The sequence below is a fragment of the Narcine bancroftii genome, chromosome 9 (assembly GCF_036971445.1).
Source record: "Narcine bancroftii isolate sNarBan1 chromosome 9, sNarBan1.hap1, whole genome shotgun sequence".
In the NCBI taxonomy this organism is placed as follows: Eukaryota; Metazoa; Chordata; class Chondrichthyes; order Torpediniformes; family Narcinidae; genus Narcine; species Narcine bancroftii.
The window spans coordinates 9,906,695-9,920,377 of NC_091477.1; the positions used below are offsets into that span (position 1 = coordinate 9,906,695).

At 41.5% G+C, this 13,683-nt stretch overlaps 1 protein-coding gene across 6 annotated transcripts in view; it reads left to right on the top strand.

The window, feature by feature from the left end:
* LOC138743175 (uncharacterized) overlaps positions 1–13,683 on the top strand; it is a 55,861-nt gene that overhangs the window by 8,131 nt on the left and 34,047 nt on the right. For 3 of the 6 annotated variants that reach the window (XM_069898094.1, XM_069898097.1, XM_069898095.1), the window contains exons 1-2: positions 7,578–7,842; positions 9,779–10,117. In XM_069898094.1, coding sequence (XP_069754195.1) covers positions 7,761–7,842; positions 9,779–10,117 — 421 coding nt within the window. In that variant the 5' untranslated portion in view covers positions 7,578–7,760. Of the gene's footprint in view, positions 1–7,577; positions 7,843–9,778; positions 10,118–13,683 lie in introns of those variants that run through there. The other 3 variants (XM_069898091.1, XM_069898092.1, XM_069898096.1) reach the window with 2 other exon arrangements.

The following is a 13,683-nucleotide window of genomic DNA, read 5'->3' on the forward strand; positions in this document are numbered from 1 at the left end:
CCCACCACCCTGGCCATGCCCTCTTCACACTGCTACCATCCGAAAAAAAGGTGCAGAAGCCTGAAGACGAGCCCTCAGCAGCACAAGGACAGCTTCTTCCCCACTGCCATCAGATTCCTGAATGAACAATGAAACCTCAGACACTGTCCCACTTCGACTTTTCCTTCCACTTTTTTTTTGGTAAGGTTATTTATATAAAAGTTTTCTCTGTGCTGAAGCTGCTGCAAAGATTTTGTGACGTGTTCATGACAATAAATTCTGAAACTGATTCTGACCTGCTTCAACTTTAATCCAATACAATTTAACATGATTGAATCTGTATAACTCATGTGACAGAGATGGAAAGTATTGTACTTACATTTCTAATCGCATTTACAATCACTAGTAGTTCAACTTCAAGTTTACTTTCACATCTACGGAGGTGCCGTGAGAACGTTTATTATGTGAGCAGTCCAGCAAGTCAGCCAATGCATAGAACAGTAGGAAGAGCACAGTGCAGAGTGCAAGAGTCACAGAGAGAGAGAGAGAGAGAGAGATCAGTCGGTTAGTGTAAACACAACATCATTTTACTAGTGGGAGGTTCATTCGGTAATCTTATAAAAGAAACCCTCCTTGAATTTGGTGATGCATGATCTAATAATTTATTTTTCTGCTGGGAAGAGTGGGAAGGGAGTATGGTGGGGTGGGATTTAATATGGTGGCTCCTTTTCCAAGGCAGCGGTAAGTATGCTTGGAGATGATGGAAGGGAAGGTTCAGCTTATACGGTGGTCTGAGCTGGATTCACAGCTATCTGCAGTCTGAAATTTTCAGATTTCAGATTTATTGTCAGAACACCTACATAGCAATCCATACAACCCTGAGATTCTTTTTCCTACGGTTGAGGCAGAATTACCACAAAAAAAGTACACAATGTATGCATGTAAACAAATAAAGAGCTGTAAAGTGTACAATTTAGAGAGAGGGAAAAAAAACAAAGTACAAAAGAGTTCTTAAATGAGTCCCTGAGTGAGTTTGTTGTAGAGCAGTCTGATAGTGGAGCAGTAGCCACAGCTGTTCCCGAACCTGGTGGGTGTGAGTCTTGTGGCAGCAACACTTCTTTCCTGATGGCAGCAGTGAGAAAGGAGCATGTGGTGGGTGGTGCAGATCCTGAATGATTGCTGCTCCCCTCTGACGGCAGCATTCTCCATAGATGTTCTCGATGGTGGGGAGGGTTTTGACTGTGATGTTCTGGGGTGTGTCCACTACGTTTTGCAGGGATTTATGTCACCATACCAGTCTGTAATGTAACCGGTCAGCACACTTTCCACCATACATGTAATTGGGTAATTGTGTAAATATGTGATTGCTCTCAACTTTGCCTGGTTTCTGATTATATGCCTTCATATTTAGCTCACTAGTATCTTAAATGGCCATGGCTGATATATTTCATTATTTCCACAAATTGCAATCTTTCTGTCTAACCAGTCAGTCTTGAGGAATCTTTCAGTTCCTCAAAGTACCAACCACTGTCTGTGCATTTAGAACCATTTCCATTTTCCTCTTGTAATCTCAACACTTTCCTGACATCCACAGTGAGCACGAAGATATGAGAGGCGCGCCAGCCATTTATTGACTTTCCCAAAGAGCATTGATCCACATTGAAATGGAAGACTATTCTCGCCACCAATGGTTCGATGTTTTAGGGTGGACCTTTTATTCTACTGGGGCGTGCTGGTGAATTCCAACCACAGTAATAGTTTCAAAACCACAAGTCAACAGGAGCTACCATATATAATTGTGTAATAGTCAAGTTTCGGGGACCAATATTTTGGATCACATTTGGGAGGGTCAACTTTTACACGAATAGTACTTTTGACTGCAGTAAGTACCTGAGTTGTTCAAGGTGTTGGAATGGTCAGGACCGAGTGGTAAGTCCGCATTCAGGTCTCAGGAGCTCAAATGGAGCTGTTGGCCATGGCAAGGATCTGCAGCTGGAGCATCGTGAGCTTGGTTGGGTAGGCAGCTGAGGTGAGGGTTTGTGGTTGGGAGGTTAGGAGCTCAAGAACTCCCAACATGCTGGCCAGAGACTCTCTCCTAGGGTCCGATTTCCTGCACTTCCGACCTCCCAACATCCCAAACACAGACTTATCACCTGGTCCCAGCCACCCGAGATCCTGACACCTTGAATGACACCGGTACTTACCACAACAAAAAGTATGACCCATGTAAAAGTTGAGTACCCAAATATGACCCAAAAAATTGGTCCAAAAAACTCAACTATTGCATGAGTATATATGGTATTGGTGTGCGTTATAGTCTAGTCATATGCCAACGTACATTGGCGCTTCATGTTTGCCTCATATTTGCACAGGGTGATATTATTGTATTCTGCACCAACTGATTTATAATAGATAAACATGTCTGAAAGGCACTTTCAGGTGGCCAATTGCCCCGCATTTAAAGCCGCATGTTAAGGCAATATACGACTGTTTTGAGACCACTTGAATGTGCAGGAGGCACTCTTGAGGCAAGCTCAGCTCAGTGGCTTCCCCAGCCACTTGAATGCAGCTGGCTGAAAGCGGATGTTAAAGGGTCAGTCAGGCTGCTGATCACAGCTGACACTGGGCAGGAGTCGGGGTGGGCTCAGAGCCACATCCTGTGCAGCTGTGATCTTCAAGTGGCCAGCATTGCGCTTTGAACGCTGCCACCTGAATGGCAATTTAAAGGTCTGCTTCTGCTTCTTCAGGCACATTCTTAGCGTAGACTGCTCCTGAAAAAGACTTGAGAAGCTAATTGTGGAGTTGAACAATAAATTCTGTAGAAATTAATTTGAATTGTCTACTGTCATGTGTACTGAGATGTAGCAAAAAACTCTTCTGTCTGGTATCCATGCAAGATGATCTATCTTTGAGTACAGGTAGCGCAAAGTAAAGCAGAAGTAAGTAGAATGGTTGTTGGGAAGTTAAGGAGAAGATACGTTGGGAGAATCATACCAAAGGTTGCTGTGCACTTGAACCATTTTCTTTTAAAACACAAAGGCATTTCATGAAGATGGAAAAGTAACCCAGATCCCTGGCCAAGAGGTGGTACATATTTCAGCCCTCTGCATCTTTATGGGAGGGATTCTCATCAGTCCAGAAATGCAACGAGGAACTTCCTGTCAGGAGTTACTGATTTCCTTGTCAAATATATATTGACCTATAATGTACTGAAAAGCTAAACCATGTTGTCAGTACTCCTGCAACTGCTGGCTCTTTATACCAGAGTGTTGGACTTGCACTCCACAGAGGGAAAGGCCCACATCTACTTAATATCCCTCCGCCCTCACCCTCACTATTCCAAAATAAACTGAGGCCCAAATTCCTGATCACCCACCAAAGCCCATGCTACAGTTTCTGCCAGAATCAAGAGGACACTGCCCCTGAAACTGTAATCCTGGAAAACTGTAATCATTTATTATGATTTTTTACCTTACTTTTATATTTATTGTCTTTTTTTTCCCCTCCGTAGTGATTTTTATGATATATTTTCGTTAGTGTGTTTTACGTACAGAATTTGCAACATGTATGACTTTCATTGCATCTGTACATTGAAATTATAACTTTGTATGTGGTGATGGCGATTTATGAGATCAGGTGAAGCAGTCACAAAGAATAATCAGGCTATGAAATTATTTGTGTATCATGGTGGAACCACTGTTAATACTCTTTGTATGTCCATGACTGGCCCTCCCCTTGCTGATTGATTTTTTTTTAATACTTTATTTATAAATTTTTAAACCACAGTAATAGCTACATTGCATTCAATTCTAGAAATTGTCTCCAAAAACTTATACATGTGGCATATATTATCCCACCCCACCAACCCACCTTCGCACCTCCCATCTCCCACCCCTAAAAAAAAGAAAGAAAAAAACAGAATGCCAAGAAAATAAAACATTTATACAATAAAGTCTACTGGAGGTTGCCAAGAAGTGAGGTATTCAGAGAGCCTATCAAATAGGCAAACCAAAATTTTGTAAATATGGGCCCCATATTTTCCAAAAACATTATATTTTTCTCACAGATATGTTATCGTCACTAATAGTGTACAACTGTGAAGTTCTGCATGCCTTCTATTTCTATTAATATTGCTATATATTTCCTAGAAACTGCTAAAGCAATTCACACAAATTCAATTTGATGCTTATTTAATTTTAATTTTGGCCCTGTAACCTTAATATTATAAAAATAACATCGGATCCTGAGGGAATTTGACCCCATAATTCTTTCCAAAAAATTACCAACCCCGAACCAAAATTGTCTAACTTTAGGACATTGCCAAGTTGAATGCAAAAATGTTCCAATGTCAGACCTACACCTCAAACATAAATCAGACACAGCAGGATTTAATCTATTTTATTTTTCTAGAGTCAATTATAATTGATGTAAAAAATTATATTGAACTAACCTATATCTTACATTTAGAACTTTAGTTATATTCTCCATCCAATCCTTTTCACTTATTTATGTAATTCAATCTATTTCCCATATTTTTTGAAAAATTTATTTAGTTTCACAAAGGCATTAAAACTTATATATAAATTTCTTGTTTAAAAACAATGAAAATTAATACATAGTGATTTAAAAAAAAGTTTCCCCCCAACAGCCCGATGGAAAAGAAGGAAGAAAAAGAGAATATCTGGATATTATTTATAAAAACTTAACTTTCAAATAAAATCTAACATATCTTAATTTTAGGAGTTGGAAGATTAAGGTTGGGCGATTACAACCTAATTCCTACAATTTGAAAAAATGGTTTATAAATCTTTTGAAAAATTTCAAATTTATTCCATAAATCATATGTAATCTTTTTTTTTAAATTTTTTATTTTTCACACCATAAATCACATTATCCATGATATACACTATTTCTTTTACACACTTATACAGTGACTTTTTCTCCCCCCCCCCCTTCCTCCCAAGCCACCCCCCCACCCCCCCTCTCATCCATTTTAGGTATACAATCTAGGTTGCATTAAGCCAGTCAGACAATGTTGTCATTCAACAAAATTACACCAGAAATTCTACTGAGTCCATTCTTTTCTTTCCTTCTCCTTCCATCAACTTAGGTAATGTTTGTCCCCGGTAGGTTTTCGCTATTGTATTTAATGTAAGGCTCCTATACTTGTTCGAATATTTCAATATTATTTCTTAACCTATATGTTATTTTTTCTAATGGAATACATTTATTCATTTAAATTTAGTAGTTTCTTCCTTTTAATTTGGTTATGTATTCCATTAATATTTAAAGTCATATAGTTCAGCGTAGCCTTTTTATATTTTGTTTATCTTCTCTTTCCGTTTTTCCATCATTACCTTTCCTCCTTTTCCATTTCTGTTTTCTTATTTTCAACTCTTTATAAGACAACATTCCTACAACATCCAACATTTTCCTTATTCTCCTATTTCTATCTTATTTATCCCCAATCTCCCCTTCACCTCCTGAGTTGTCCTTTATCCCTTGTCGGACAACCACATCTCCCCTCTCCATTTGGATTTGCGAATCCACTCGCAAGCGTCAACTGATTTTGCAGTGACCACTATTTCCCCCCACCCCGCCCTCCCCAGAAAAGATTTCACTTTTCATATGTCACAAAGGTCACTCTTTTAATTCCCTCCTTCATTGTCTCTATTCACTCTTATACCTCTTTACCCGCATACATATCAATCGTGATCATTTTTACTCTCATTACCCGTCTTCATCCCTCAGTCTATTTTTGTCTTTACCCACATACATATCAATCGTGATCATTTTAACTCTCATTACCCGTCTTCCTCCCTCAGTCTATTTTTGTAATTGTTCTGCAAATTTTCGTGCTTCTTCTGGATCCGAGAATAGTCTGTTTTGTTGTCCTGGAATAAATATTTTCAATGCCGCTGGATGCTTTAGTATAAATTTATACCCTTTCTTCCATAAAATCGCCTTTGCTGTATTGAACTCTTTTCTCTTCTTTAGGAGTTCAAATCTTATATCTGGATAAATGAAGATTTTTTGCCCTTTATACTCCAGTGGTTTGTTGCCCTCTCTTACTTTTTCCATTGTCTTCTCCAGTACCTTTTCTCTTGTAGTATATCTTAGGAATTTTACTACAATAGATCTTGGTTTTTGTTGTGGTTCTGGTTTAGAGGCCAATACTCTATGTGCCCTTTCTATTTCCATTTCTTGCTGTAGTTCTGGACATCCTAGGGTCTTAGGGATCCACTCTTTTATAAACTCCCTCATATTCTTGCCTTCTTCATCTTCCTTAAGGCCCACTATCTTTATGTTATTTCTTCTGTTATGGTTTTCCATTGTATCTATTTTTTGAGCTAGTAGTTCTTGTGTCTCTTTAGTTTTTTTATTAGATTTCTCCAATTTCTTTTTTAAGTCTTCTACCTCAATTTCTGCTGCTACTGCCCGCTCTTCCATCTTGTCCATTTTCTTTCCCATTTCTGTTAAGGTCATCTCCATTTTATTTATTTTCTCTTCTGTGTTGTTTATTCTTTTTCTTAAATCCTTAAATTCCTGTGTTTGCCATTCTTTAAATGACTCCATGTATCCTTTAATAAGAGCAAGTATATCCTTTACCTTGCCTTTCTTTTCTTCTTCTATTTCACTGTACTCTTCCTCTTCCTCTTCTTCTTCCTCTGGGTTGGCCATCTGTTGTTTCTTTGGTGCCCTTTCCTCCTCTTCTTTCTTGTTTCTATTGTCTTCTGTGGTCTCTTCTTGCTGCAGGTGTTCTGCAGCTGTCGTTGCCGGCTGTGGAGATCGACTCCCCAGCTGGTCCCCCCTCCCGTCGGTGTGTTTTTTTCATTCGCATCGCGCATGCGCCAAGTATTGCGCATGCGCGGTTGCGCACTTTTACTCGGCTCTGCGAGCCATTTTTGTAGTCCATTATTTACCGACCTGAGGGAGCGGGTTTCTCTCTCCGCAGCGGGCCTCTTCGGACAGGTAAGGCCTTCACCTTTTTCCTCTTTTGTCTTCTCTTCCTCTCTTCTTACCGTTGCTTTCGATTTTTCTTTTTTTGTCGCCATCTTCTTTCCACCTTTATACTCACTTTTCTTTAACTTTTATTTCTGTGCCTTTGTGTTTTCCTTTGTTTTTCCCGACTTTTCTGGAGAGGGCTGGAGTTCACCGTCCGGTCACTACTCCATCACGTGACTCCTCTATATGTAATCTTTTCAAGTGATATCTAACTCCCTATTTCAGTCTAGTCATCTACTCATTCCCAAATAAGCTTCTGACTTCCAAGTTACTGCCACATATTTTCTAGCTACCGCTAAGGCTATTCTAATAAATTATTTTTGATATTTATTTAATTTCGATTTCAATTCTGTGTCAAAAATATTTCCAAGTTAAAAAAAAATTGGATTTTGACAAAACTTAACTTTTGTTACTCTTTCATAGAAAAATAAACCCAATTCTATCCAAAAGGGTCTTACTTTTGAAGATTCCCACGTAGAATGTAAAAAAAAAGTACCCATTTCTTTCTGTCTCCCATCTTAATCTTGATTTATGCACCCGAATTTTTGGCCTATCCCTTGCTGGTTGTACCCGTGGCTCCTCCCCCTTGATTCCTCTCAGAAAGGTGGCAACGCCATAACCCCTCCACCAGTACAAGCTTGGGACTCGGGTCAGCAACATGAGCCGTGGCTTCTGTTTATGGTGATAAAAGCCTCTCAGTCAGGTCACTTCTAGTCTTTGGAGTTATTGACAGTGCATCGTGTATATTTTACAGGGAAAGAGGCTGAACCTGGGAAATGAGGCTACAAATTTTCTGCAGCAAAATTTCAGCGGGTTTGATACTCAACTTCCTTTTTCTGCTTCCAAATATTACTGCAAGTAAGTGTTTCATTTCTGCCAGTCATAACCACGCTGCTTGATTGTTGCACTATGTTTTTTTTAATCAAATCTCACTCCTATTGTTTGACAAGTTGGTGAAGTCTTTACTTCCAACTCCCTCCCCCTTTGAACAAGAAGTACATGCTCATGTTTCAGACTTCAGCAATGGAAGAAATGTGTTGCTTTTGAATGAGCTCTGGCTCAACTTTCAAATTGAAATCATCTCTTGAAGCACCTACCTATCCAACGACTCTTGAATGAAGAAACGCTTCATTGCGCAGGGAGATGATACATGAAAAAGAGTCACGTTTGCTTTATAAAGCACGCTGCACCTACAAAATTTCTGGCATCTGCACTACTTGGTCCCTCTAGTCTTCTACACCATTCAAGAAGATTGGGGCTGATACAACACTTCGCAAGTCCATGTTTGTGACATTGCCCCACAACCCTTGATAGCTTGGCTCATTAAAAATTTGTACATGGTCTCATACACTGCCAGACTGAGACCACCTGCAAATTGGAGGAACAACACCTCATCTTCCGACTGGGCACCCTCCACTGGATGGCATTAATATCGACTTCTCTGGTTTCCATAATCCCCCTCCCCAATTTCTTCCCCCAGATCTGTCTGTCCCTTCCGTCTCCTTTTGCACAAATAGGATAGCATAACAGTGAGCACAATGCCTTTACAGCGCCAGCGATTGGGACTGGGGTTCGAATCCCACTCTGTCTGTAAGGATTTTGTATGTTCTCCCCGTGTCTGTGTGGGTTTTCCCTGTGTGGGTTCCACTTTCCTCCCACTTTTTCAAACATGCCAGGGGTTTAGCTTAATAGGGTGTAAATTGGACGGCACAGACTCATGGGCCGAAATGGTCTGTTACCATGCTGTATGACTAAATAAAAATAAAATATGATAAATTCTTACCTCTGTCCAAATTAAAACCTTTTTTGGACTGGATTTCTTCCCCAATAAGCAATGTCTGAATTCTGGAACTTTCTGAGATTTCCTGCTTCTAGCTCATTCTGTTTAATCCGCAGTCACACAGTTTTAAGTCCAAACCATTGGAAACCAGAGATCCAGATCCAAACCTCCGACAAGATTAGAAACCCTTCAGTGCACTTGGCACCTTCTTGCCTCCCCATTCTGATACCTGTTGCCCATTCAGCCAGTCTCAAACCAGTCTCCAGCAGCCTGCAGCCTGGTGTGAAACCTTTGACCACAGGCTCCAGCACCCCACAGCCTGTTTGGGTTTCTTGCCTTGATTGCCAACAGTCTGCCATCAGAATATTCCTCAGCCACAAGTCCCATCACTCCTCCGCCACCATGGTCATTGTCCAGTGGGTTGTCTCCTCTGCTTCTTCTCAAATGAGGAGATGAGGGGTGGGGGGGTGGGGTGCAGTGGGGTGGGTAGTGAGAGGGTGGTCTCTATTTTTTCTGGTGCCCTGAACAAATCGTCTACTTCCCTTAAGTCTGAAACCCCTCAAAGATGCTGCCGATTGTAGATGCTGCCATCTTGGGTCCAGACCTTGTGGTGACTGAATTCTATATAAAACCATCGTTGGCGCCGATAACAGGCTGTTTAAAGCCTGTACAGAGCCAATGGCAGTCGGACTAGTCGGTTGGACTCCACGGAGAAGCGCTCCAGTCCACACTCTCTACGAATCCACCCATGCAGCAGCTCCAGCAGTGCCACCATTTTAGGTACCAAGGGATTATCACGAATCTCCCAAAAGAGTGGCAACATGCTGCCAGGACAGCTTCATCATCTCCTGCATTGTTATGGTTTTGTAATAATGCTACATCTCGGGCGATGGTCATGTGTAGCATATGCAGTGGCTCCAATGACTGCAAGATGACAAGTTGATTATAAAAATATGACTTAATACAATGCACCAGGGGTGTGGGATTCTTTTGATATTTGATTTTTTTTTACAGGAAGCCCTGATCGTATTTACTTTTCAAATTCTGTTGCCATAATTCTCCTAAAAGGACCAGACAACCCTGAAAATGGCAATTATATCTTGACTTGGAGACCACACTCAGGGCAAAGAAATTGGACACTGGGAACTTTTTACAAAGACTATTGGGACAGATGGAGAGCAGAATGGCATGCATATTTTGGTAACAATGGCTTCTACCAGACAATACAACGGGTACACGCCATAAGTAGCAAAATAGTAAATCCCACATTTAAATTTGCGGGATTATTGACCTTTATTCAAACATTTCCAAAGGAGCAATTGTTGAAAAAATACGAATTATTTGGACTCAAAGGTGAGTAGGTCAGAGAACAACTCGGTCACGTGATTCAATACTAATAAGAAACCCAAGTAAAACACGAAAGTCTACAGACACCGTGGATAAAATCAAAACACAATGCTGGAGAAACTCAGCAGGTCAAACAGTGCTCTTTATACATTACATTTATGATTATTGAAAACGTTCAGGACTGGACGTGTTTCGGTTAACTGCATTTTCTGGATATCTGAGAAATGCCTTCAAGCAGGCCAGTTTAAGCAGCAGAATATTTATATCGGTCGTCACCGATCCCAAAACCTCCCCACTGCCATCATGGAAACTTTCCAGGCGTCTGAGGTCCTCAGTCCGATCCCAGACACCTTCCCACCGTCATCGCCGATCCTACCCGGGAGACCGAAGACCACATTCGGATCCCCAACGCTTCCCCATTGCTGTTGCGGAACTTGCCTGGGAGCCCTAGCCCTATGCTTGGATCCCCGACAACTCCTCATTGGCATTGCCGATCCTACCCAGGAGCCCAAAGACCCCATTCAGATCCCCAGCACCTCCCCATTGCTGTGCACAACTTGCCTGGGAGCCCTAGGTCTATGCTTGGATCCCCGACAACTCCTCATTGGCATTGCCAATTCTACCCAGGAGTCCAAAGACCCCATTCGATCCCCAACACTTCCCCATTGCTGTTGCGGAACTTGCCTGGGAACCCTAGCCCTATGCTTGGATCCCCGACAACTCCTCATTGGCATTGCCAATCCTACCCGGGAGCCCGAAGACCCCATTCAGATCCCCAACACCTCCCCATTGCTGTTGCAGAACTTGCCTGGGAGCCCTAGCCCTATGCTTGGATCCCTGACAACTCCTCATTGGCATTGCTGATCCTGCCTGGGAGCCCAAGGTCCCTGCCTGGGAGCCCGAGGTCCCTGCTCCAGCCTTGTAGCATCATAAAGGAAGGTTTTTCAAGCATGAAATAAAATATAATTCTTACCTTGAGTACACGGAATGCACGATAGCTCTGTTGGAATCAAAATGGTGCTAACAGCGCATCAGAATCCTACTTGAACACAGCAGGTAAAAGAAAATCAACTTTTCTTTCAACTGTGACACAATCTCACTGCTAAAATTTTCATGGATAATAAAGTGGTTTTCGGATCATTGGGAATGACTGCATAGCAAAGATAAAGATACATAAGATAGAAAGATAAAGATACAGCCCAAAATGATGGTCATATATCTTTAGCTTTGCTATATATTTGACCTGCTAAGTTTCTCCAGTATAGAAACACAACAAGATTGCTTAGGTCATTGTGACTTGTTGCTCATTGAAAATCTCATTCAAACATCCAGAATAAAGATTTTCTGGTCATTTTATTTCAATTAACGATCAAGACATGAAAAATGCTTCTGCAATTTCACCTGGAATCTACCCTGCACTCCATACAATGGTGTCCTCTAAGTCAGGTGGATGAAATACTGTGATGAAACCCGTAACTGACTTGCAGCAATCAATGGGGAAATTGCACAGTTGGCTTGTCGCACTTCCTCCTGACTGCATTCGTGAACTTGCAGATGTTCTGGTTATAAGAACATAAGGTATAGAAGCAGAAAAAGGCCATCTGTCCCAACGAAACTACTCCACTATTTAATAACATTATGGCTGATGGGGTCATGAACTCACCTCCACTTACCTGTCAATTGCTCATAATTCCCCTCTTACTCAGCTGAGGTTCTGGAGGATAGTAAGACATGGAGTTCCACATCAAGGCAACAGGCCCTTTGCCCCAACTTTTCCATGCCAACCAAGCTGGTCCCATTTGCCTGCAATTGGCCCATATCCCTCGCAAACTTTTCTATTTACCTGCCTAACTTCTTTGGAAGGTTACACTTGTCCCCACCTCCACCACTTCCTCTGGAAGCTCATTCTTAATATGCCCCCCAAGCCCCTTTTAAATTTTTTGCCTTTAATTCTAGTTTTAGATTCCCCTACCCTGGCCAAAAGCCTTTAACAATTTACCTTACCTACGCCCCCTCATGATTTTATAAACCTTTATAAGGATTCCCCTTAGGCATGCACTCCAGGGAGAAAAGTCCCTGTCTATCCAGCTTCTCTAATTCATTCTCTTGAATTAAATGAATTAAAATGGGTCCAATGTCAGAAATCAACAAAATTACATTTTTAGCAGCAAATAAGAAATGCACCAAAATTTCGTGGCCCCCAGGAATTATAATCAGAACCATAATTCATTGAAGATTTGGTTATTTCTTGCCAAGGTTCAAGAGGGTCTGAGAATCAGTGCAGGCATTTGGAGGCAAACATCTTCTGAATCAGAATCAGAATTTATTATCATGAACAAGTCATGAAATTTGGTGTTTTCCTGCAACGTCATTGATGCAAGCACCCATATTATAACCATTTTATGACAATTACTGTAAAAAAAAATTAATAGGGCACGAAAAGTAAGGCCATGTCTTTGGTTCATTGATCATTCAGGAATCTTATGGCAGTGGGGAAGGAGCCATCCTTGTGCCGGTGAGAGCTCGTCTTTAGGCTCCTGAACCTTTTTCCCGATGGTAGCACCGTGAAGAGGGCATGGCCTGGGTGGTGGGGGTCTTTGAGGATAGAGGCTGCTTTTTTAAGACACCGCCTCATGTCGAGATCCTCAATGGAGGGAAGTCTGGTGCCTGTGATGTTGCAGGCTGAGCTAACAACCCTCTGGAGTTTATTCTGGACCTGAAAGTTAGCACCTCCATGATGCATTGTGGGAGACCACAAATTTAACGAATTTTTGAGACTGTGATGCCTTCAGAGTTGAACTTTGCTGTGATCCTTGTTGAGATCCCTGAGTGTGACCCTGAATAGGGTGGTGGAAAAGGCTCACAGGATACTTGCCTTCATTAGCTGGAGTATAGAGAACACATTCAGGGAGTCGCAGAGTCAAGCAGCATAGAAACAAGCCCTTGGACCCAGCCTTCCCTCGCCAACCAAAATGTTCCACCCACACTAGTCCTACTTGCCTGTCTGTGGCAAATATCTGTCCAATTTTATCTTAAATATAGCATGCCTCAACCTCTATCATCAACACCCTTCTTCATACACTCATCACCCTCTGTGCAAAACAGTTACCCCTCAGATTCCTGTTAAATCTTACCCCCACCCCCACAACCCATCTTAAACCCATGTCCTCTGGTTAACAAACCACTGACTCGGGGCAAAAGAATTTCTGCTTTTACCCGATCTTATAAAGCATTTATTGGGATGGAATATTGTGTACAGTATCTGATTACCACACTCTAGAACTTGAATGTACTAGAAAGGGTCCAGAAAAGATCCGGAGGATATTCTTTGGGATGAAATGTTTCAGGGGCTGGATAGGCTGAGTTTGTTTCCCTTGGAGCAGAAGATGCAGAGAGGTGACATGATGGAGAGCTACAATATTACAAGAGGCATAAAGAGGATATTTGGTCAGAAACATTTCCTCATATCAGGGGTGTATGGGGCCAAAGTTTAAGGTGAGGAGGAACACATCCAGAAGGGCTTTGAGCAAAAGTTTCTTCTGCCCCAAAAGGTGATTGAGGTCTGGAATAGA